This window comes from Balaenoptera ricei, chromosome 2 (genome assembly GCF_028023285.1).
Source record: "Balaenoptera ricei isolate mBalRic1 chromosome 2, mBalRic1.hap2, whole genome shotgun sequence".
NCBI lineage: Eukaryota > Metazoa > Chordata > Mammalia > Artiodactyla > Balaenopteridae > Balaenoptera > Balaenoptera ricei.
This window is the reverse complement of record NC_082640.1, coordinates 2,935,432-2,957,499: the sequence shown is the minus strand read 5'-3', so window position 1 is coordinate 2,957,499 and position 22,068 is coordinate 2,935,432. Positions and strand designations below refer to the sequence as shown.

The 22,068-nt window shown below is 37.4% G+C and overlaps 1 protein-coding gene across 44 annotated transcripts in view; it reads left to right on the top strand.

Annotated features, from left to right (window-relative positions):
- ZNF438 (zinc finger protein 438) overlaps window positions 1-22,068 on the top strand; it is a 213,670-nt gene that overhangs the window by 119,339 nt on the left and 72,263 nt on the right. For all 44 annotated transcript variants that reach the window (XR_009499992.1, XR_009499991.1, XR_009499983.1 and 41 more), the window contains one exon: window positions 21,915-21,982. Coding sequence is in view for 12 of the 44 variants with exons in the window: in XM_059909590.1 (XP_059765573.1) it covers window positions 21,915-21,982 (68 nt within the window). In the remaining 32 variants the exon portion in view is untranslated. The remainder of the gene's footprint in view (window positions 1-21,914; window positions 21,983-22,068) is intronic.

Here is a 22,068-nt window from a genome sequence, read left to right as displayed (position 1 = left end):
TTGCGTTGAATCTGTAGATTGCTTTGGGTAGTATAGTCATTTTCACAATATTGATTCTTCCAATCCAACAACATGGTATATCTCTCCATCTGTTTGTGTCATCTTTGATTTCTTTCATCAGTGTCATAGTTTTCTGTATACAGATCTTTTGCCTCCTTAGGTAGGTTTATTCCTAGGTATTGTATTCTTTTTGTTGCAATCGTAAATGGGATTGTTACCTTAATTTCCTTCTGATTTTTTGTTGTTAGTGTATAGGAATGCAAGAGATTTCTATGTATTAATTTTGTATCCTGCAGCTTTACTAAATTCATTGATTAGCTCTAGTAGTTTTCTGGTGGCATCTTTAGGATTTTCTATGTATAGTACCCCAATGGTCATAGCAGCACTATTTACAATAGCCAGGACATGGAAGCAACCTAAATGTCCATCAGCAGATGAATGGATAAAGAGTGGTACATATATACAATGGAATACTACTCAACCATAAAAAGGAACGAAATTGGGTCATTTGTACAGATGTGGATGGACCTAGAGAGTGTCATACAGAGTGAAGTAAGTAAGCAAGAGAAAAACAAATATCGTAAATTAATGCATATATGTGGAATTCAGAAAAATGGTATAGATGACCTTATTTTCCAAGCAGAAATAGAGACACAGAGGTAGAGAGCAAATGTATGGATACCAAGGGGGTAAAGGGCGGGTGGGATGAATTGGGAGACTGGGATTGACACATATACACTGTTGATACTATGTATAAAATAGACAACTGATGGGAACATACTGTAGAGCACAGGGAACTCTACCTAATGCACTGTGGTGTCCTAAATGGGAGGGAAATCCAAAAGGGAAGGGATATATGTATATGTACGGCTGATTCATTTTGCTGTACAGTAGACGCTAACACAACATTGTAAAGCAACTAGACTCCAATAAAAATTCAGAAAAAAAAAGAAAAGAAAAAAAACACATACACAGAAGTTAAGTGTGTAATGCCGTATAAGAAGATTCTATCACCAGAGAACTAGTAAAACATTATACAATTCCTTAATACATCATTTTTTTTCACATAGATATATGTGTAGTATAAATATTGTATCTTTGTAAATATTCTTTAATTTTATTATTTTTCTTCACAATTGAAGACATACATACCTGGCTAAAGTCCACTGTGCTTCCAATATAGGTTAAAGATTTGCCCACTTAAAATATCCTAAATGATTGCCTTTTTTGCCTAAATTTATGTAGGTCATAAGACCTATGCTTCTTATCACTAGTATAATCACATTTACTTTTTTAAAACTGTAAAAAAAAAAAGCATAACAATTTATCATCTTTCCTATCTTTAAGTGTACAGTTCAGTAGTGTTAAGTATATTCACATAGTTGTACAACCAATCTCTAGAACTTTTTCATCTTGCAAAACTGCAGCCCTATACCCATTAAACAACAAATCCCCATTTTCCCTCCCCACAGCCCCTGGCAATCACCATTCTACTTTTGGTTTCTATGAATTTGACTACTCTAGGTGCCTCATATAAGTAGAATCACAGAGTTTTTGTCTTTTCTTGTCTGACTTATTTCACTTAGCATGTCCTCAGGTTCATCATGTTGTAGCAGGTGTCAGAATTTCCTTCCTTTTTAAGGCTGAACAGTATTCCATTGTATGCATATACTACATTTTGTTTATCCATTCATCCATTGATAGATAACTTGGATTACTTCTGGGCGACTGTGAATAGTGCTGCTATGAACATAGGTGTGCATATATCTCTTCGATATCTTGCTTTCTTTTCTTTTGGATATATACCCAGAAGTGAAATTGCTGAATCGTACGGTAATTTCTAGTTTTAATTTTTTAAGGAACCGCCATACTGTTTTCTATAGCAACTGTACCATTTTTCGTTCCCACCAACAGTTACAGAAAGGTTCCAATTTCTCCATAACTTTGCTGACACTTGAAATTTTCCTTTTTTTTTTTTTTGGTAGTAGCCATCCTAATGGATGTGGGGTGATATCTAATGATGGTTTTGATTTGCATTTCTCTAATGATAAGTAATATTGAACATCTTCTCATATGCTTTGTGACCGTTTGTATGTATCTCCTTTGGACAAATGTCTATTCAGCTCCTTCACCCACTTTTCTTTTTTTTTTTTTTTTTTAAACATTATTAGAAATTAGAGCTGTACCATGGTAATTCTTTCTTTCTTTCTTTCTTTCTTTCTTTATGGCTGTGTTGGGTCTCCGTTTCTGTGCGAGGCTTTCTCTAGTTGCGGCAAGCGGGGGCCACTCTTCATCGCGGTGCGTGGGCCTCTCACTATCGCGGCCCCTCTTGTTGCGGAGCACAGGCTCCAGACGCGCAGGCTCAGTAGTTGTGGCTCACGGGCCTAGTCCCTCCGTGGCATGTGGGATCCTCCCAGACCAGGGCTCGAACCCGTGTCCCCTGCATTGGCAGGCAGACTCTCAACCACTGCGCCACCAGGGAAGCCCCTCACCCACTTTTTAATTGGGTTATTTGGTTTGCTGCTGTTGTTGAGTTGTAGAGTTCTTTATATATTCTGGATATTAACCCCTTATTTAGACAAATGATTGCAAATATTTTCTCCCTTGCCATAGGCTGCTCTTTCACTCTGTTGAATGTTTTCTTCGATGCACAGAAACTTTTAATTTTGATATGGTACAGTTTGTCTATTTTTACTTTTGTTACCTATGCCTTTGGTGTCATATTAATCACATTTACCTTTAATCTTTTGAGCTCCACTGATTTTTCTAAAAGAATAAGAGCGAAATGTAAGGAAATATTTAAATAATCATAAAACCGTTGCACAGACATAGTTGGACACGGCTTCAGAGTGAACTCTTGGCTGCTGGGCTGCACCATCGTGCACTAGCTTAAAAAATTGCTTCGTCAGCTAATGTGACAATGTATGTGAAGCCCAAACGGCAGTTTGAGATGTGGATCTATAAAGTGTAAAGAAATAGATTTGGGGGCCATGGTAAAGCACATGAAAACAAAGGATCGGGAAGCACTGGTAATCATATCCTTTAATTGGAATCCCTGTGTACGCATGATGAACCATTGTAGAAAGGCTTGCAAGACAAAATGTTCCTCTGTTTCCTTCCGCATTCTTCTTTTTCTCGTCTTTCCTATGCCGTGATGCCTCATGGTCCGTTAACACTTCCAAGCAAATAGAGATAATTTGAAAGTTTTATTTGAAGCCTGACTTTCAAATTTAGAGCAATAGAAGATGCTCTTAAAATACTTAACTTCACTTGGCTCACCTTAAATTTTAATAAACCGTTGCAGTTGATCAGCAACAAGACCATTTAACAGCCAGCCAATGGTTATTGACTACTTAGACCACCAACAATGCACAGAGTCTATAGGTGTCTTTCTGGCTGCAGCAGAGAGAGGAAGAGCTGGTTCTTAACTGGTTTTCTGTATCTTCTAAGATATTTAAGGAAACTGGAATTTAATGCTTTTTTTTTAATCACAGGCCATTTCTCCTTCTGAAATAATGCTGCCATTGTTCCTGTTTTCCTCCCACTTGCTTTTTCTTTCTTTTGTGATTGCTGCTCATTCATCTTTCCCCTGCTCGTTATCCCACGCGGATGTTGCCCGCCCTTCTTCTTGCCGGATTTTCCTTCCCACCCACCCAAACTCATCATTCAGTGTCTTCAGCCCTCCTCTCTCTTCCAGCCTCTGTAGGATTAAAATGAGCCCAACGGAGTCTCTGTGGATATCATTTCGGATTTCAGGTCACTAGTGAACACACACAGCAAATACTTCCTAAGTACCAGGTCAGGTGGCTTCCTCTTCCACCTGGTGCCCAGGTGTTGGTCAGGCAGCTACCGGGAAATCCTTAGGCTTCAGTGTTGCCTCTGGACCATCGTGTCCTGCAGACACCTAAAGAAAGCAGTTTGAGTCTTGGAAACTTAAGCAGATACTGAGTCATCTACCCCCCCCACCCCCCCCCCACCCCCGCCTTTATTTTCTTTTAGGTATAAATAAATAGGAATCTTTTTGAGCAAGCCTTAAGTTGACAAAATAGACAACAGAAAACAAGTGAAAACTGCCCATGACAGATAAGACTCTTAGCTCAGTCTTCTACCCATGTGAGGATTTTACTCCTTAAATAAAACTTTGTAACAGATACAGAATTTTCTGCAATAAAATTCCATGTGTGCTTATTAAACTTTTCAGTTAAGCTTTAGGTGAATGAGAATTCAGGTTACTGAGTGGTTACTGAGTTCTAGTAGTCCTCTGGTGAATCATTTTGCAGTATGAGAGGATGCAGTAATCATATTTGAGAAGTTTTATTCATTAACAAAAGGTACCAAAATAAATTTAGCCGGGGTCACAGCGTTTAATTTAATAGTATTACAATAATAACTACCATAATGAGTTTCAGATTTGCCTTCCTTCCCAGAGGACAAGATTTTTTAGTTTTTTGATGCCTATTTAAAGCATGAGAATGACAGGAAAATTAATGTCACGACCTTTAGAGCCTGTTTATGGTTTTTCCCTGTCGTACCCTAAAGGACTGGGGGAGTAGTGTGCATCTAAAATAAACCACTTAGTATGGACAAGGAAAAATTGGGTTAATTGGGTTCACCTGATCCTCAGCTGGTAGCACCTCAGTCAGGACCCCATTTCGTATTAGACAGAGGAGCACCTTTATACACTATAAAATTACCTCTTAAACTACACCTGTTACATTCTGCGATGTCTTGAAAAGAAAAACATCTTTAAAAGGACAGTGTTTCAGATACGTAGGATTTTTTCCTCCTATAACTTTATCTGGCTTGTCTGCTTCAATTAGGAAATCACTTTGTCTTTCCATTTTCATAGCAAAAATGCGCTGACACCAACTCGCAGGCCGCACTGCCTGACCCGCATTACCCACTTCCTTTGGGCGACTCGGGGCAGCAGCGCTGACTGTTCTTCCCTTTTCTAGTCCGTCAGGGACTTCCCATAAACAATCACTCTTCCAGACCCTTGAGAGGTGAAACTTGTTTTCATTTTATTGTCAGGGTTTGTGTATTTCAACAGAGAGCAAGGTTTGTCTATTCAACTAGAGTTGAGAAAAAATATCTAGGCAAGCTGGACTCTCTGAAGCTGTTGGATTAGTTGATTGAACTAATTCTGTGGCAAATTCGGCAAATAGTGTTTTGGAAGGAGTCTCGTACGTCGTTGGGTAAGTCAGTACAGCTTCCTTGAATGACAGTACGGCAGTGTCCATTAAAAACTTTAAATTGACCCAGAAATTTCTTACCCTGACTTCACCCTTCGGATGGACTTGCACGTGCCAGCTAGGCTGTGAATATAAGGATGCAGGCTGCAGCTTCGTGGGTAAGGCAGAAGGCTGGGAACAGTCTCATTGTCAGTCGGTAGGTAGCTGGTTAATAAACTGTGGTTCCATGCAACGAAATACTGTACAGCCTTTGCAAAGAATTGAAGAGGATCCGTAAGTGCTGATATGGAGAGCTCCTGAAAATATATTAAGCGAAAACAGAGCAGCAGGTATAATCTGCTCTGATTTGGGGAGGGGAGAACGGGTGATAGAGCATACTTCTACACGTTAGCTTGTGTACACACAGACTGTTGCTGAAAGGATTTCCACAAAGGTGCTAAGAGTCGCTGCCTCTAAAGAGGGGAGCTGGGGGGGTGTAGGTCGAGAGTCAGGCTTGTTCATTTTTCCTTCGCTTTTTCCATGTCGGAGATAAGCATCGTATGGTAACCTGAGCGACAGACCAACGCCATCAGTGGCGGCAAATAAAAGAACAATTTAGGTGATGCTGCAAAGGTAGACGTGTGACTGGGGTGTTCCAGGGAAAAGGTGAAAGTTTACTTCAGAAGAGGAAGACAGATCACCAGAATCATTCGTGAAGCAGTTCACACACTCACAGGAACATGAAAAATTATGGAGCATAGATGAAGTTAGCAGGAAACAGAGCAGAGCAGGGGGTTTTTGTTTGTTTGTTTGTTTGTTTTTAATTGAACAGTCATTGTAAAGTTAATTGATGGGATTTTAATTCAGGGCAGAAATGGTAGAGAAGAAAAGAGCTAGAGATGGGAGCAGAGCTGAGAGGAGTGGGCGCCCTGGCAGTGCTGTGGGAGGGTGGAATTCCCAAAGACAGGCAGGCGGTAGAAACAGTTGTTGAAAGGACACCAAGTGGTCTGAGGTGATGCGACCAAAACTCCCTGGTGCTCAGCAGCCGAAAACGGATGTGAGGGATCCAAAATGATCTTCAAAGTATATCAATTTCCTGTAAACCTGCTTAGTTTGGAGATGATTTTGTCACTGAAGGTGGACAAGAGTGGGGGAAATGATCATTTCAAAATAATGAATTAAATCCAAACGATTAGAAACACTGCCACCGGACTGCTGGAAGGAAACAAAATGCTGACCGATTTCACAGCGTGTCTCTATATCGTGGACGTGTAAGTGACAGCCTCTGTATTTGATAGTATTTATTTTACTGTCGAGTGTCATTTCTTACCAAATGGTGCAATTCTCTTTTGAAATGCTTTCATCTTCCTCATGATGGTAACCTCACAGCCCAGAAGGATCCATCCTTTTAGCATTGAGAAGCCAGGCTGGAAATTCCAAAGATGCTCTGTTTGATGTAGAAAGAACCAAATGTTTTTCTTACATCTTTATCTTTTACATTTGAATAAATAAGGGATGGAAGAATGCCCGTTTGTTAAAACTTGCCTAAATTTTGGATCTTTTTAGACTTAACTAAAATGCACTCAGGCCTTTTAACAGGAAAGCAGCATTGTCAAATTACTTCATATATAGATACTTTTGGGAATCATTGTTTCCTACGACTTGTTATTGATAGTTAATGACACTTAAAACAATGTTGATATATCTGAAAAGTCCCACACCTGCTACTAGAGAAACTGAAGAAACGAGGACATTTTTTACATTTACGTAGGATAATTTTTAAGTCATTTTAGGAGTGGTTCAGTCCTTCTAAAAACACACCCAGGCAATCTGCAGAGATCAAAGGAAATTTATTACTGAAAAAATTAACTTAGTCACTTATCTGTCACTTTAAGTTATAGAAAAGTATAGTAATGGCAGAATTAATAAGATATTGCTTCAGATTTCAAAAATCACTATTCATTTAAAAAATGACTCAGAATTTTAGAAACTCATCTGTTGAAAATAAAAGATTTAAATGGTATGAAAAGTACTAGATGGAACCGTGCAAGTATTGTTAAATAATTTCTAGCACTCTTATTTTTACAGGATTATTGACATTTATTCATTCAATAAGCGTTTATTAAACCTTATTATAAACCAGACACTTCTAGGTTCTGGAAGTATAAAGATAAATATGGCATTGTCCCTGCCATCAGGAAACTCACAAATTTTAGGGGAAAAATGGGACAGATTTAAGCAGATGCTGCGTCCTAAGAGAGCCAGTCAAAGTGTGTTGAAAGGTAATGGACAGATCAGTAGAAATTTCTTGAATGGGCCAAGAAATTGTAGACATTGCAGAGGAGTTGAGTAGGAATTGTCTAGCAGGGCAGGGGCGAGAAGGCTGTTCATGAAGAACTGTGGAGGCAAATGAGAGCGGCCTTCTGAGCTGCAGCTGCTAACAAATGGAGTGGTGATAACCACACAGGCCAGTGCGCTAAAGGCCCCGTGTGCTGGGCTGAGGAGGTCGGGCTTCATCTGTGGGCAACAGGGAGCCACTGATGGACTTGAAGCAGGAGGAAAACATTTTAATGCTTAGATTTGCATGAAGAAGACCCTTCACGGACTACTGGGTAAAGGTGATAGTGGAACTCAAAGATAAAGTTAAGGAATTTTTCCAGAAAGAGCAAAATCAAAAGAGGTGAAACACGGGACTTCCCTGGCCATCCAGTGGTGAAGACTTCACCTTCCAGAGCAGGGGGTGCAGGTTCAGTCCCTGGTTGGGGAGCGAAGATCCCACAGGCCCGGCAGCCAAAAAACCATAACATGAAACAGAAGCAATATTGTAACAAATTCAGTAAAGACTTAAAAAAAAAATGGTCCACATCAAAAAAAAAAAAAAAAAGAACTTTAAAAAAAAAGAGGTGAAACATGTGAAAAGGGGAAAAAAAGTGTTGACAGTCCAGGGAGGGTAAACATCGGAATAAGAAGAGTTCAAGGGGAAAAGAACAGAGAAAAAAATAAATTAGGAAATCTTAGAAAAATAATTGAAGAAAATGTCCCAGGATCTAGAGTTTCCAGATTGAAAAGGCCCACCAAACACTTGGCAAATGGTTGAAAATAGGCTGAGAGACTTCATTGTGAAATTTCTAAACCTTGTTTCCATAGAGAAAAAAATAAAAACAGATTGCATACGAAGGATCACAAATAGCTTTGGATTTCTTAACAGCAACACTAGAAACCAGAAGACAGTGGAAATTTCAACCTGGACTTCTGTGCTCAGAAAAATTATTAAGCAAGATTTTTGTTAATTGAGAGATAGGAATAGAGATAAATCTTCAACCTTCACAGTGGGTCACCAGGAGGTACTGCCTAACACTGAACAATCAAGAAGTCAGATTATAAGCATGTTATTGACAGAATGGAGGTATAAATATAAGAAGAGTCAGCTCTAAGAATTCAAAGTGCTTGTTTCTGGGGAAGATAGATGAATAAGCTCTGGGGGTCTAATGTACAGCATGGTGATTATAGTTAGTAATACTATGTTGTGTTCTTAAAATCTGCCAAGAAAGTAGACCTTAAGTGTTCTCGCCACAATTTAAGTGTTCTTACCACGGGGGGAAAAAAAAAAAAGTAACTATGTGAGGTGACAGATATGTTAATTAACCTGACTGTGGTGATCCTTTTACAAAATATGCATATGTCACGTCATCACATTGTACACATTTGGTGTATACAATTTTATTTGTCAATTAATTATACCTCAATAAATCTGAAAAAAAAATTTTTTAATTTTAGGAGGCAGGAGCTGCATTTAGTTTGCAGGTAGCCAAGCGGAGCTGTGTAGTAAGCAAAGAATATTTCACCCTGGAACCTGGGAACCAGAAATACAAATTTAGAGCTGTGGTTAGAGCCTTAGAAGTTGAAGTAGTCTTACAGAAAATCTGTGGAGGGAAAAAAAAAACTAGGGTCTAAGGCTAGAATATATTTTCCTGGGTAGATTTTTATTAAGTTAGAAGAATGCCCTCCTAAACACTATACCCTGCCTAGTTCAGTCATATGTGGAACACATGTGAAAGAACACAAATATCTATATGTGCTTGCATTTTACGAGGGTAAATGATTAGATCTTACAGTTGAAAATGACGTTGTTTCTATTTCTAAGTATATTCTAGTATATTCCTTTTTTTCCTTGGAAAAAACCAAATGAACTTTTTTGCCAACTCAACAGTAACCTTTTTTATTTTTCCTTTTGGAAGAATCCTGCAGAACTTTACTACCATATATAATACCCTGTTTTTTGAATAGTTTTTTTTTTTACAAAGTATTTTCAACACATAGTCTTCTAAGTTTAATCCTTTCTTCAGCCAAATGGGTTAAATAGTATTATCTCTCCCTTTCTAGTTCAGGGAAACTAAAAGACAAAAAGATTGAATGACTTGTTCAAGCTCACACAGAAGTTTCAATTAAAAACATACATCTCCCCACTTGGTTAACTGATCCTTCCACAACTTCTTAACACGTTGCACAGTTGAGGTGGGGCTGGAACACGGTCCTGAAAATGAAGGGTCAGTCTAGTCTTTTCGGGTTTTGGTTTGGGAAACAGCAGTGAATATCTGGTGAGACCACCTTAGCAATAGATCTAAAATTAGGGGAAGTGGGACAACCCAGACTTTCCCCAACGCTCAGTAGAAAAGAAGGTGCCTTGGAGGGACTTGAACAAACTAGTCCCCCAGGACAACTCTGTAAAGCATTTTACTGTGTCAGTGACTGACATTCAGAAATATCTGAATTTAAAGAGGCCCTTTTTTTTTTTTAAACTTATTTATTTATTTTTGGCTGTGTTGGGTCTTCATTGCTGCGCGTGGGCTTTCTCTAGTTGCGGCGAGCGGGGGCTACTCACTGCGGTGGCTTCTCGCTGCAGAGCACGGGCTCTAGGCACATGGGCTTCAGTAGTTGTGGTGCGCGGGCTTCAGTAGTTGTGGCACGTAGGCTCAGTAGTTGTGGCTTGTGGGCTCTAGAGTGCAGGCTCAGTAGTTGTGGTGCACGGGCTTAGTTGCTTCGTGGCATGTGGGATCTTCCCGGACCAGGGCTCGAACCCGTGTCCCCTGCACTGGCAGGCGGATTCTCGACCACTGTGCCACCAGGGAAGCCCAGAGAGGCACTTTTTTATTGAACTCATTAGCAGTGTTCAACCACTCAGGGGAGGAAGAAGATTGTCAAATACATTATATTAATGCAAATATTAATATAGGCAGTTAAGAATTTTCTGAGTGGATCAAAACTCATTCTGTAGATTATCTTTCACCTTTTCTAATCCTTTTGTGCCAATTTCAGAATTTTATTATTTGTTTCTTAAATAGGACAGATTGAGATGGGAATAAGCATTTATTATAACTGAGCAAATGACTGCTGCTATTAGTCAGAATCTGGGTACCATAAGATTACATTATTTTCGGAAAATTGAGCTTTAAGGTATTGGGATCCTCTCATTTATATAAAGATCTTGAGAAACTTGAATTCCATCCATGCTTTAAAAAGTTATTTTTTTAAATCAGTGAAATATAGTACAACTACTTTAAAAACAGGCAGTTGCCTATAAAGTTAAACCACTCGGCAGTTTCACGCTAGGCAGTTTCACCCAAGAGATATGAACATGTTTATCTACACAAAGACTTGGACACAAATATTTATAGCAATTTTATTCATGAGAGCCAAAAACTGGCAACAACTCAAATGCCCAACCGTGGGTGAACGGATGAGCAAATTGCACTAGAGTCATAGGATGGAATACCATTCAGCAATAAAAAGAAATGATTTACTGATACGTACAGTAAAAGAATGTATACTGCTTGATTTATATGAAATGATACGGAATTCTAGAACAGGCGAAACTAATTTATGGTGACAGAAAGCATCAGTGATTGCCTGGGGCCAGGGAAAGGGGGTGGGGATGGATCATAAAAGAACACGGGGGGTGGGGGGCTTCCCTGGTGGCGCAGTGGTTGAGAATCCGCCTGCCAACGCAGGGGACACGGGTTCGAGCCCTGGTCCGGGAAGATCCCACATGCCGCGGAGCAACTGGGCCCGTGAGCCACAGCTACTGAGCCTGCGCGTCTGGAGCCTGTGCTCCGCAACAAGAGAGGCCGCGATAGTGAGAGGCCCGCGCACCGCGATGAAGAGTGGCCCCCGCTCGCCGCAACTAGAGAAAGCCCTCGCACGGAAACGGAGACCCAACACAGCCATAAATAAATAAATAAATAAGTTTAAAATTAAAAAAAAAAAAGAGCACAGGGGGGCTCTGAGGTAACGAGGGAACTTTTTGACGTTAATGTTCTGTGTTTTCTTGTGACGTATCCGGGATTTGTTTCATCGGGTAGGGTCGGGTTACAGACACAGAGGCAACTGCCTTTGAAAGAAGACTTTGTTACTCACGGTTCCCGAGAAAGGGGCTGTGCCACGCATTCAGGGCCACACGGGGAAGTTCCAGGGAAGGAGGGGTGGGAAAGCCTGGCCTAGAGCCTTTATTGTGGCCTCCCTGGGAAAGGCGAAGCAGGGCAAAACAGTTTAGGGTTGGCTAGTTTGAATGATGTCCGCGGTGCCAGGCTCTAAGGTAGTCCTAGCTGTTCAGTGCCTGGCCCTGGGGTGACTGAAGCCAGGGGAAATACTGGCTTGCTGTGTAAGATTCCATAAGGGAAGTGGTTGGGGGTTTGGACTTTGCGTTGAAAGGTGTGCTCTCCGGAGGTGGTTGGCTGTGTCTAGGATTATCTAGCCCTGGAAGGGGTACTCTGTCCAGCCAGCCAGAGCCCTAGTATGTCAAAACATCATCAAATGTAGAAAGAGAAGAATGTAATTACTACATAGGTATATATACGTTTGTGTGTGTGTGTGTGTGTTTGCTGTATGTAAATTATACCTCAGTAAAGCTGATTTGAAAACTTTTTTTTAAAAAATAGTGAAATATAATGGGCGCATGAAATTCAACAAGGTAGGAGAATTCATCCTCAAGTGCATTAAACATTTTCAGACAATACCCAGGTTTATAAAAGAACAAGAGCAGCATTGAATACTTCATAGGTACAAGTTCATTCAGGCAGTTCCTTTCTTTCCCTCTCTGTCTTATGACTATTTCCTTATTACAGTAAAAGAAAGGTGGCTTTTTCAATTATATGATGTCTGGGGTTATGCAGCCTTTCTGAGGCCTTTCCTGCCATGGTCCTGAAGTATACGATGAGTGGTTCTTAGGGCTGGACAAAAAAGGCTTCAGTCAGCTTCTCCTTCAGCGTTTTCAGTGACAGAGTTCAGCATTTCAAATAGCACGTTATGGAGTAGGCTCCGGAGTTGAACGTCGGTAGTCGTGAGAAACTGCTTCCTCACATCCGGCTGAGGTTTGCTTCCTTGTAACTTGTCTCCCTTCCTGGTCTGAGTACTGCCCACTGGAGTTACCTAGTGTCCCTCGAATCCTTCCTCCATGTAACTTCCCTTCAAATATTTCAAGATGACTATGGCTTTCCCCTGAATTCTCTCATTTCGCAGGTTCACTCCTTTCCCAGCTTCTCTAAATCACTTTTTCCCTGTTACTTCATTCCCATTCTTTGTTTCACTGATGTTCCTTTAATTCTAGTTTCCAGCAACAAGCCTTCTCTCTATATTTCCATTGACTTGGTACACACTTGTACAGGTGTTCGTGAGACAGAAAAATGGAGGAAAGATGGAGGGGAAGGGAGACTGAATGCAGTGGCGCAGGGGCATGTATATGAATTTAGGGACCAGACACACTTGGAGGATTGGTTCTGGCTCATCCAAGTGACCCTGAGCAGGTTACTTAATTTCTTTGGGCCTCAGTTTCTTGACCGTAAAGATGAGGACAGTGCTGATTACCTGGTGAAGAGCTGTAGTGTAGAATACAGTGGAGGGGAAGGTGTCTTCTGTAGATTCACCAACTCTGGCTCTAGCCTCAAACCTAAAATCTGTGGGACAGTCCCTGTGCAATGCTTTAAAGTCCAGAGCCACGAGATCACCATAGAATCAAAACTGAAGGAAGGCCTGGGAGAAGAACGGCTTCCCAATCAATAGGTTAGTAGCGTTATCTTCATATATAAAGAAGAACCTGTTACAAATGACCCATAGTTACACACCCAAAGACTTTATTACCTTTTTAAATGTTTTCATGTTTCACGTTCTTCTGACCAATTTCATTATATGATGGCGCTTATCTGAATGACAATGTTTATTCTTTAGGAAATAGTTCCCTAGAAATAATTCCCTAATACTAATCAGTTAATATTAAGTTCCCTTAATAATCTAGAGTAACATCCACATTGTAGCTCTCTGGATGGTGCCCACGTACACACACAAGAGCATGCACTTACACACATACTCACACTCTGGGTTAATGGTAAGAAGCTTATTGAGCATAGAGCAAACAGTTTTCATTTATTCTGTAAGATTCTTTATCTAGATGTGTTTTTAGGAAACTTGTCAAGGCAGCATAGCAAAGACAAGGCAAGGTGTACCTTAGGTTTCCTCAACCAGGAATAAATGGAAGATTTCCATTTCCAGCACCATCAAGTTGTCACTTCTCAAGTAACCAATTCACCTAATTTTCATTTTTTATCCACTCTGTTTAAATGTGACATATAGGGACTTCCCTGGCGGTCCAGTGGTTAAGACTCCCCTCTTCCAATGCAAGGGGTGTGGGTTCAAACCCTGGTTGGGGAACTAAGATCCCACATGCCACGCAGTGTGGCCAAAAATAAAAAAAATTTAAATGTGACATATAAACTAAAATTAAAAGTAACCTATGAGTGATTTATAAAGCATATGAAGTCTTGCTGTAATCGATAATATTCACTCATTGTGTTCTTTAATTTTTGCTGCTTTCCAATAGGTTTTTCTACTTAATGTACTTTTCAGCATTTAAGTAGGAAAAGCCAGGTTATAATGATCAGAGATTCTCTAGACTGTGAAGGACACAGTGGCTGCTAGTACTGTTTCATAGTACCTTGAGTCAAGATGCCCCTTGACTTTGCTTGTGTGATATTTGAAAAATACTGATACATCTTACATGACTTTTTAATGCATCTTTCCTGTAGAACATTTATATAATGGCCTTTTATTTCCAGCCCAATCAGAAGGTGAGATATTGTGATTATTCAGGTGTTTACTTTAATAAGCATTAGGTGTATTTATTGCACTTTTTTTTTGTTTTTCATAATTACAGTGGAATTAAATACAATCATACTTTACGTGGCAGAAGAAGATAGACTCCATTTGAGTGAATTTTCTACTTTAAATACCAAGTTATTGGGGGTGTACAGTTGAGATTATTTTACTGGCAATCCTTATCTAATATAACATTCCAAAACAGTTAAAATAAAAACTTGATTTTTGTTTTGCTTTTTTTCAATCGCAGAGATAGTATTTGTTCATTGGGGAAACATAGCAATATGTCCATAAGCATAAAAAGGAAAGTTAAATAACAATTTAATTCCTCACTCAGAGATAGCCAGTTTTAACATTTGGTAGTTTCTGCTATGTGTATGTGGGGGAAAAAAATTGAACTGTACCACTCTGTACCCAACTCCTCTCATATAAAAATGTGTGGTAAACATTTTTCAAATTTTTAATTATTTTAAGAAACAGTGTTTGTAATATTTTCATTATAAAAATATATCCTAATTGACTTGGTGTATATCTTAAATGGTACCCTGAAGAATTTTAAAAAGATAATGAGGATGATGATAGTGAAGATGGTAGTACATAGCTTTGCACATTATCATGATTTTCTGAAGTGGAAGGAAGCTCTAGATTAAAAGGAATGCAGAACTTTAAGCCTCAGGGTGCACACTGCAAAAATACCCCCCAAACACTTTGCACGCACCTCTCTGTAGACTTTTTCCAAGCATGCATTGCTTTGTCTTTTTTTATTTTTGCCATTTTTTAGGGAAAGAAATTTAAAAAAATTTTTTTTTTTTTTTTTTTTAAATTTACGTTTCTTTGGTTATTAGTAAGGCTGGACATTCTAATGATTTACTAGTTTGACTTATATAAGTCTGCTAGTTTTATGGAGTGCTTTCTCATTCTTATTGATTTGTTTATAACAGACCTGAGAGTACAAGGACCATTTCTACCATATCCTTGCATAGTTGCACCTCATAGACTGTTTGTTAAATGAGTAAGTGGGTGACTATATATCTATTGTAAATTTTCCATTTTTTCCCAATATTTGCCTTAATTTTTGACAGCTGTATTAAGGTGTAATTGGCATACAATAAATTACATGTATTTAAAGTGCGATGCGGTATGTTTTGCTATATGTATGTAACACCCATGAAGCCGTCACCACAATCAAGGTAGTGAATGTATTCTTCACGCTAATAGGTGGATATATGTTCGTCGTGCCCAGCTGTAGGCCCTTCCTCCCCACTCTGTGTCTTCCTGTGCTCAGGCAACTATTAATCAGCTTTTCGTTCCTACAATTTGCATTTTCCAAACATTTACAAAAATGAGGTCATGAAATATGTACCCTTTCTTTGTCTGGCTTCTTTCGTACAGCACGAGGTTTTCACAGATTCATTCATATTGTAGTGTGGATCAATAATTTACTCCTTTACATTGCTGAGGAGTGTTATGTTGAATGGATATACCACAGTTTGTTTTACTGCTCACCCGCTGATGAACATTTGGGTTGTTTCTGGTTTGGGGCTACTATCAATAAAGCTGCTGTGAACATTCTTTGTACATATGCTTTTTTTTTCTCTTGGATAAGTGGGAAGGAATTGCCTGGATCATATGATAGGTGTATCTTTAACTTATGAAGAAAACGCCAAACTATTTTTCAAAGTAATTGTACCATTTCACATTACCACCAGCAGTGTAAAAGACTTCCACTTCCTCTACATCCTTGCCAACCCTTGGTATAGTGGGTTTTTTTTATTATTATTATTTTAGCCATTCTAATAGGTGTGTGACTTTCAGTTACACTTGTGGTTTTAACTTACATTTCTGTAATAACTAATGATGTTGAGCATCTTTTTATGTCCTTGTTTGCAAGCCATATCTTTTTTGGTGAAGTGTCTCTTCAGATCTTTTGCTTGTTTTTTTAAATTGCATGTTTGTTTTCTTATTGAGTTTTGAGAGTACTTTATTCTGGATATAATGTCTTTACATATTTATTATTTGCAATTATTTTCTTTCACTCTGCAGCTTTTCTTTCCCTTCACTTAATAGTTTTTTAAAGAGCAGAAGTTTTTAATTTTGGAGTCCAACTTTTAGGTATTTTGTGGATTATGCTTTAGATGTCCTATCTAAGATGTATTTACATGATGAAAAGCCATAGCGTTTTAGAAGTTTTGTAGTTTTAGGTTTTACATTCAGGTGTATGTTGCCTTTTGGATTTGTATGTGGTATGAGGTATATCTCAAAGTTTTGTTGTTGTTTGTGTATGGATATCCAATAGTCCAAGCACCATTTGTTGAAGTGACTATCTTTTCTCTACTGATTTCGCTCTGTACCTTCATGAAAAATCAGTTGGCCACATATGTATGGGTTTATTTCTGGACTCTCTAATAAGTCTTGAAATTAAAATAGTATTATCTGTTTGTCTTATTTTTAAAAATGATTTTGGCTGTTCTGGGTTCTTTGCATTTCCATGTGAATTTAAGAATAAGTTGGTTAATTTCTACAAAATGTCTATTGGGATTTTGATTAAGATTCCACTGAATCTATAACTCTATTTGCAGAGAATTACCATTTTAACAATATTGAGTCTTCTGACCTGTGAACATGGTATATCTTTCCATTTATTTACGTCTTTAAAAATTTCTCTCATCATTGTTTTGTAGTTTTCAGTGTTTCACATCTTTTTTTCAGATTTACCCTTATTTCATATTTTTGATGTTGTTACAAATAGCATTTTAAATTTTAATTTCTGATTTATTGTTTCATTTCTGATTGTTACTAGTGTATGAAATGTAATTGATTTTTATATATTGAACTTGTATTCTTTAACTTTGTTAAACTCACTTAGTTATTTTTATAGATTCCATTGAATTTTCTACGTAGATAATCATGCCATCTGCAAATACAGTTTATGTCTTGTTTTCCAGTGAAGATGCATTTTATTCATTTTCTGCTTTACTGCATTGGCTAGAACTTCCAATACAATATTGAATAGACGTGGTGAGAGTAGATATCCTTCTCTTAATTGTAAACTTAGAGGGAAAGCATTCACTTCTTCTCTATTGGCATGATGTTAGCCGTAGGTTTTTTCATAGATGTCCTTTACCAAGTTGGGGAAGTTTCCTTCTATTCTTACTTTTCTAAAAGATTTTTTTTAAAGGAATGAATGTTGGATTTTGTCACATGCATTTTCTACATCTATTGAGATGATCACATAGTTTTTCTTTTTTTACTTTGTTAACATGGTGAATTACATTGATTTTGAATATTAAATAAGTGCACATTCCTGGGATAACCCTACATGGTCAGGATGTGTTAATATTGTTGGATTTGATTTACTAACATCTTGTTTATAATTTTTGCATTTGTGTTAATGAGGGATATTGTCTGGAGATTTCTTTCCTTCTAGTGGCTTTTTGAGTGATTTTGGTTTCTGGATAATGCTGGCCTCATAGAATTAGATACTTAGAATTCCCTCCTTTTCAGTTTTCTGGAAGAATTTGTGTATAATTGATATTATTTCTTCCTTAAATATTCAGTAGAATTCACCAAAGAAACCATTTGGGCCTAGAGTTCCTTGAGGGAAGATTTTTAACTAAGAATTCAATTTCTTTGAAAACATAGGGCTCACTTTTTGAGTGAGCTTTGGTAGTTTGTGTCTTTCAGGGTAACTGTTCATTTTATTTAAATTATCAAATTGATTGTCAAAATGTTGTTTGTTATGGACCCTTATGTCTTTTTAATAGTGGTAGTCTGTAGTGATGACACCTCTCTCATTCCTGATATTGGTCATTTGTGTCTTCTTTCTCCTGATCAGTTGAGCTAAAAGTTTATCAATTTTATATATTCTCAAAGAATCTGCTTTTGATCTAATTGATTTTATCCATTTTTCTGTTGTCCATTTCACCTATATTTTCTCTGAACTCGTATTTCCTTTCTTCTATTTACTTTGGGTTAATTGTACTTTTTTTTTAGTTTTTAAGGCGGAAACAGACTTGAGACCTACCTTCTTTTCTAATATAGATGCTTAGTGCTCTAAATTACCCGCTGTGTACTGCGTTAATGGAATCATACAAATTTTGGTATGTTATGTTTGCATTTCATTCAGTTCAAAACACACTCTAATTTTCTTTTTGATTTCTTCTTTGATCCATAGGTTATTTATAGGTGTGTGATTTAGTTAACAAATATTTGGAGATTTTCCAGATACATTTCTGTTATTTTGGCTTCTACTTTTATTCCATTGTGCTCAGAGAACATACATTATGACCTGAATCCTCTTAAGTGTATTGAGCCTTGTTTTTATGACCCAGAATATGGTGCCTTAATAAATATTTCGTGTGCACTTGAAAACAATGTGTATTCTGTTGTATTGAGTGGAATGTTCTATAAATGTCAATTAGGTAAAATTGGTTTATAGTGTCATTCAAATCTCCAGAGTCCTTAATGATTTTCTGTCTGCTTCTTTTATCGATTATTGGTTATTAATTATTCTCTATTTCTCCTTGCAGTCCTATCATTTCTTGCTTTATGTATTTTGAAGCTCAGTTATTAGGGACATAAACATTTAGGATTTTTATAGCCTTTTGATGAGTTGTACTTTTATAATTATGAAATGACCTTCTTTATGCCTGGTAATATTCTTTGCTCTATAATCTGCTTTTTCTGATACTAATATAGCCATACCACCTTTCTTTTGACTAGTGCTAACCTGATATATCTTTTTCCGTTCTTTTACTTGTAACCTGTTTGTGTCTTTATATTTAAAGTGCCTTTCTTATAGGCAGCATGTAGTTGGGTCTTGCTTTTTTATCCAATCTATCTTTTAATTGGGATGTTTAGATCATTTATGTTTAATATGATTATTGATATGTTTAGGTTTTAATCTATCATCTTGCTTTTTGTTTTCCATTTGTTCTACCTATTCTTTGTTCTCTTTTCCTGTTTTCCCTTGAAAACTGAGTATATTTATGATTCCATCTCTTTGTTTTTGGCATATTAGATAAAATTCTTTGTTTCGTGATTTTAGTTGTTGCTTTGGGGTGTATAATATACATGTTTAACTTATAATCTAGTTTCCAGTGATACTATACCACTTCACCTGTAGTCTAAAGAACCATACAATAGTATACTTACATTTCTCCCCTCTCTACATTTGTCCTGAAATTCTCATACATTTTATTTTTACATATGTTATAAACCCCACAATGCAGTGTTAATTATTTTTATTTAAACCATTATATTTTGAAGAGATTTTATTAAGAAAAAAGCCTTACATGCTTATCATGTAGTTCTGATTTCTAGTACTGAAATCTTCCTTTCTGTATATAGATCCATATTTTAATCTGATATCATGTTCCTTCTACTCAAAGGGCATCATTTAACATTCCTGTAGTGCAGGTGGGCTTGTGATGAATTCCTTTGGCTTTTGTGTATACAAAAATGCCTTTATTTCTCCTTATTTTTGAAAGATACTTTCTGTGAACATAGAATTCTAGATTACAGATCTTTTTTTCTTCAAGTACTTTAAAGATGCTGCTCTACTGTCTTCTTACTTGCATTGCCTCACTTTAAATCTTTCCTTTTTTCACTAGTTTTGAGCCATTTGGTCATGATATGCTTTGGTGTAGTTTTCATGTTTCTTATGCTTTAGGTTTTTTGAGCTTTTTGGATCTGTTCATAGCTTTACTCAAATTTGGAAGTTTCTGCCACTATTTCTTAAAATAATTTTTCTGTCTTTCCATCTCTGTCTTCTCCAGTTACTGATATACTAGACTGCTTAAAGTTGTCCTAGAGCCCACTGATGATCTATTCTTTTTTTTTTTTTTACTCTCTTCTTCCTGAGTTTCATTTTGGATAGTCTCTATTACTATGCCTTCAAGTTCACTAGTATTTTCTTCCGACATGCCTAATATGCTGATAATCCTATCCAGTGTATTTTTTTACCTTATATATTGTAGTTTACATCTCTGGAAATTTTATTTGGGTCTTTTTTTATATCTTTCCTGTCTCAACTTTTTGAACATATGAAATACAGTTATGCATTTAATGATCTTGTCTGCTAATCCTAACATCTGTGTCAGTTCAAGGTCGGTTTTTAATATTTTCTACACTTTGGCTCATATTTTCCTGCCTCTTTGTATTGCTTGAGACTTCTTTATTAGATGTCAGACATTCTGACTTTTACTTTCTTGGGTGATGGATATTTTTGTCTTTCTATAAATATTCTTGAGCTTTGTTCTAAATACACAGGTAAGACACTTGGAAACAGTTTGATCCTTTTAGGTCTTGCTTTAAGATTTGTTTTGTGAAACCAAAGAAATGTTTGGTGTAGGACCAATTCTTCCCCTTTATTAAAGCAAGATTATTCTTTGTACTCTACCCAGCGTTCTGTGAATTAGGAGTTTTTTCAGTCTGACTTGTAAGAACAGACAGTATTCCTGTGAATACTTGATGGGAACCCTATTCATTGCTCTCTCTCTCTCTCCAGCTCTTTTCTTCATTACTCTGGGAATTTCCACCAGCTTTCTCCCTTCCTGCACTGTGGATGATAGGGTTCACCTCATTTGTTTCCTGTTTCTCAAAGATCAGTCTTTGTGACCTAAGGTCCAGTGTTTCGAAATATTGTTTCATGTATTTTTTCTGTGTCTTGGTTGTTTCAGGAAGGAGGGCAAACCTGGTTCTGTTGTTCAGTCTTGGCTGGAAGCAGAAGTCATGCCCTTCTATTGTACCTAGTTTTCTATTTTAAAAACATTTAAAATTTTCAATGGAAAAATTCATCAGTCTTTACCTTAATGGCTTCTGTCTTTGGCATCGTGCTTAGAAACACTTCCGTGTTTGAAGGCTTACAAAAATATTTACCTATATTTTTTCAAGGACTTTAATTGTCTTATACATTCAAATAGTGTATTAATATGGAACCCCATATTCTAGACAATTTGGAAAGTAGCTAAAATGGAAGGGAAAACACCTGTAATTATATCACCGAGAACAAGGCTAATGTACATATTAACATATTTCCTGTCCTGCATTTTTCCGCGCCTTCGTTTTTTGTACAGTTTTTGTCCTCGTGTGTATGTCATTTGGTGTGTGCATCCAGTACGTTATATCGTCACCATTTTCCATGTTGCTACGTAATCTTCAAAATTGCATCTTAATGACTGAATTATGTTTCATCAAATGATTATATTGCAGTTATACTGCCTTTACTTATATTGTTAAACATTTTAGTTATTTCTTAAGCAGAATCTATGAAACATAATTATCAGGCAGGGCAGTTTTAGGGAACCTTATTAACTGCCTGCTTGCACATTTCCCTGACCCTGCGAGGGCAGAGAGGCTGGTACAGGGCCCTCTCAGTGTGTCATTGCTCCCTCTCCAAGCCCACACCAGTGCATTCAGTAAAATCCTGTCTGTATAAAAACTAGAAGGAAAATAAAAACTTCAGTTTCCCAATAGTTCAGTCCATTCCTTATTACTCATATAGTTATAAATAAAAAGCTTGTAATTTGTATTTTTCGTATGTGTTAACATGGCATCTCAGTTATTTGCTAATTATTATTTGTGCTTGGTTATTTTTAGGCAAATTGTTATTCAAGTCAAAGACATCATAATGCAGAGTGCTTTCTCAGTACCACCAAAAGATCAAGGTAAGATAAGCCATGCCAGGGAAACCGGTAATGGTGTGTGTCGTAAAGAGTTTGAATTAATGCATTTAACGTCACTGCCCTCTAAC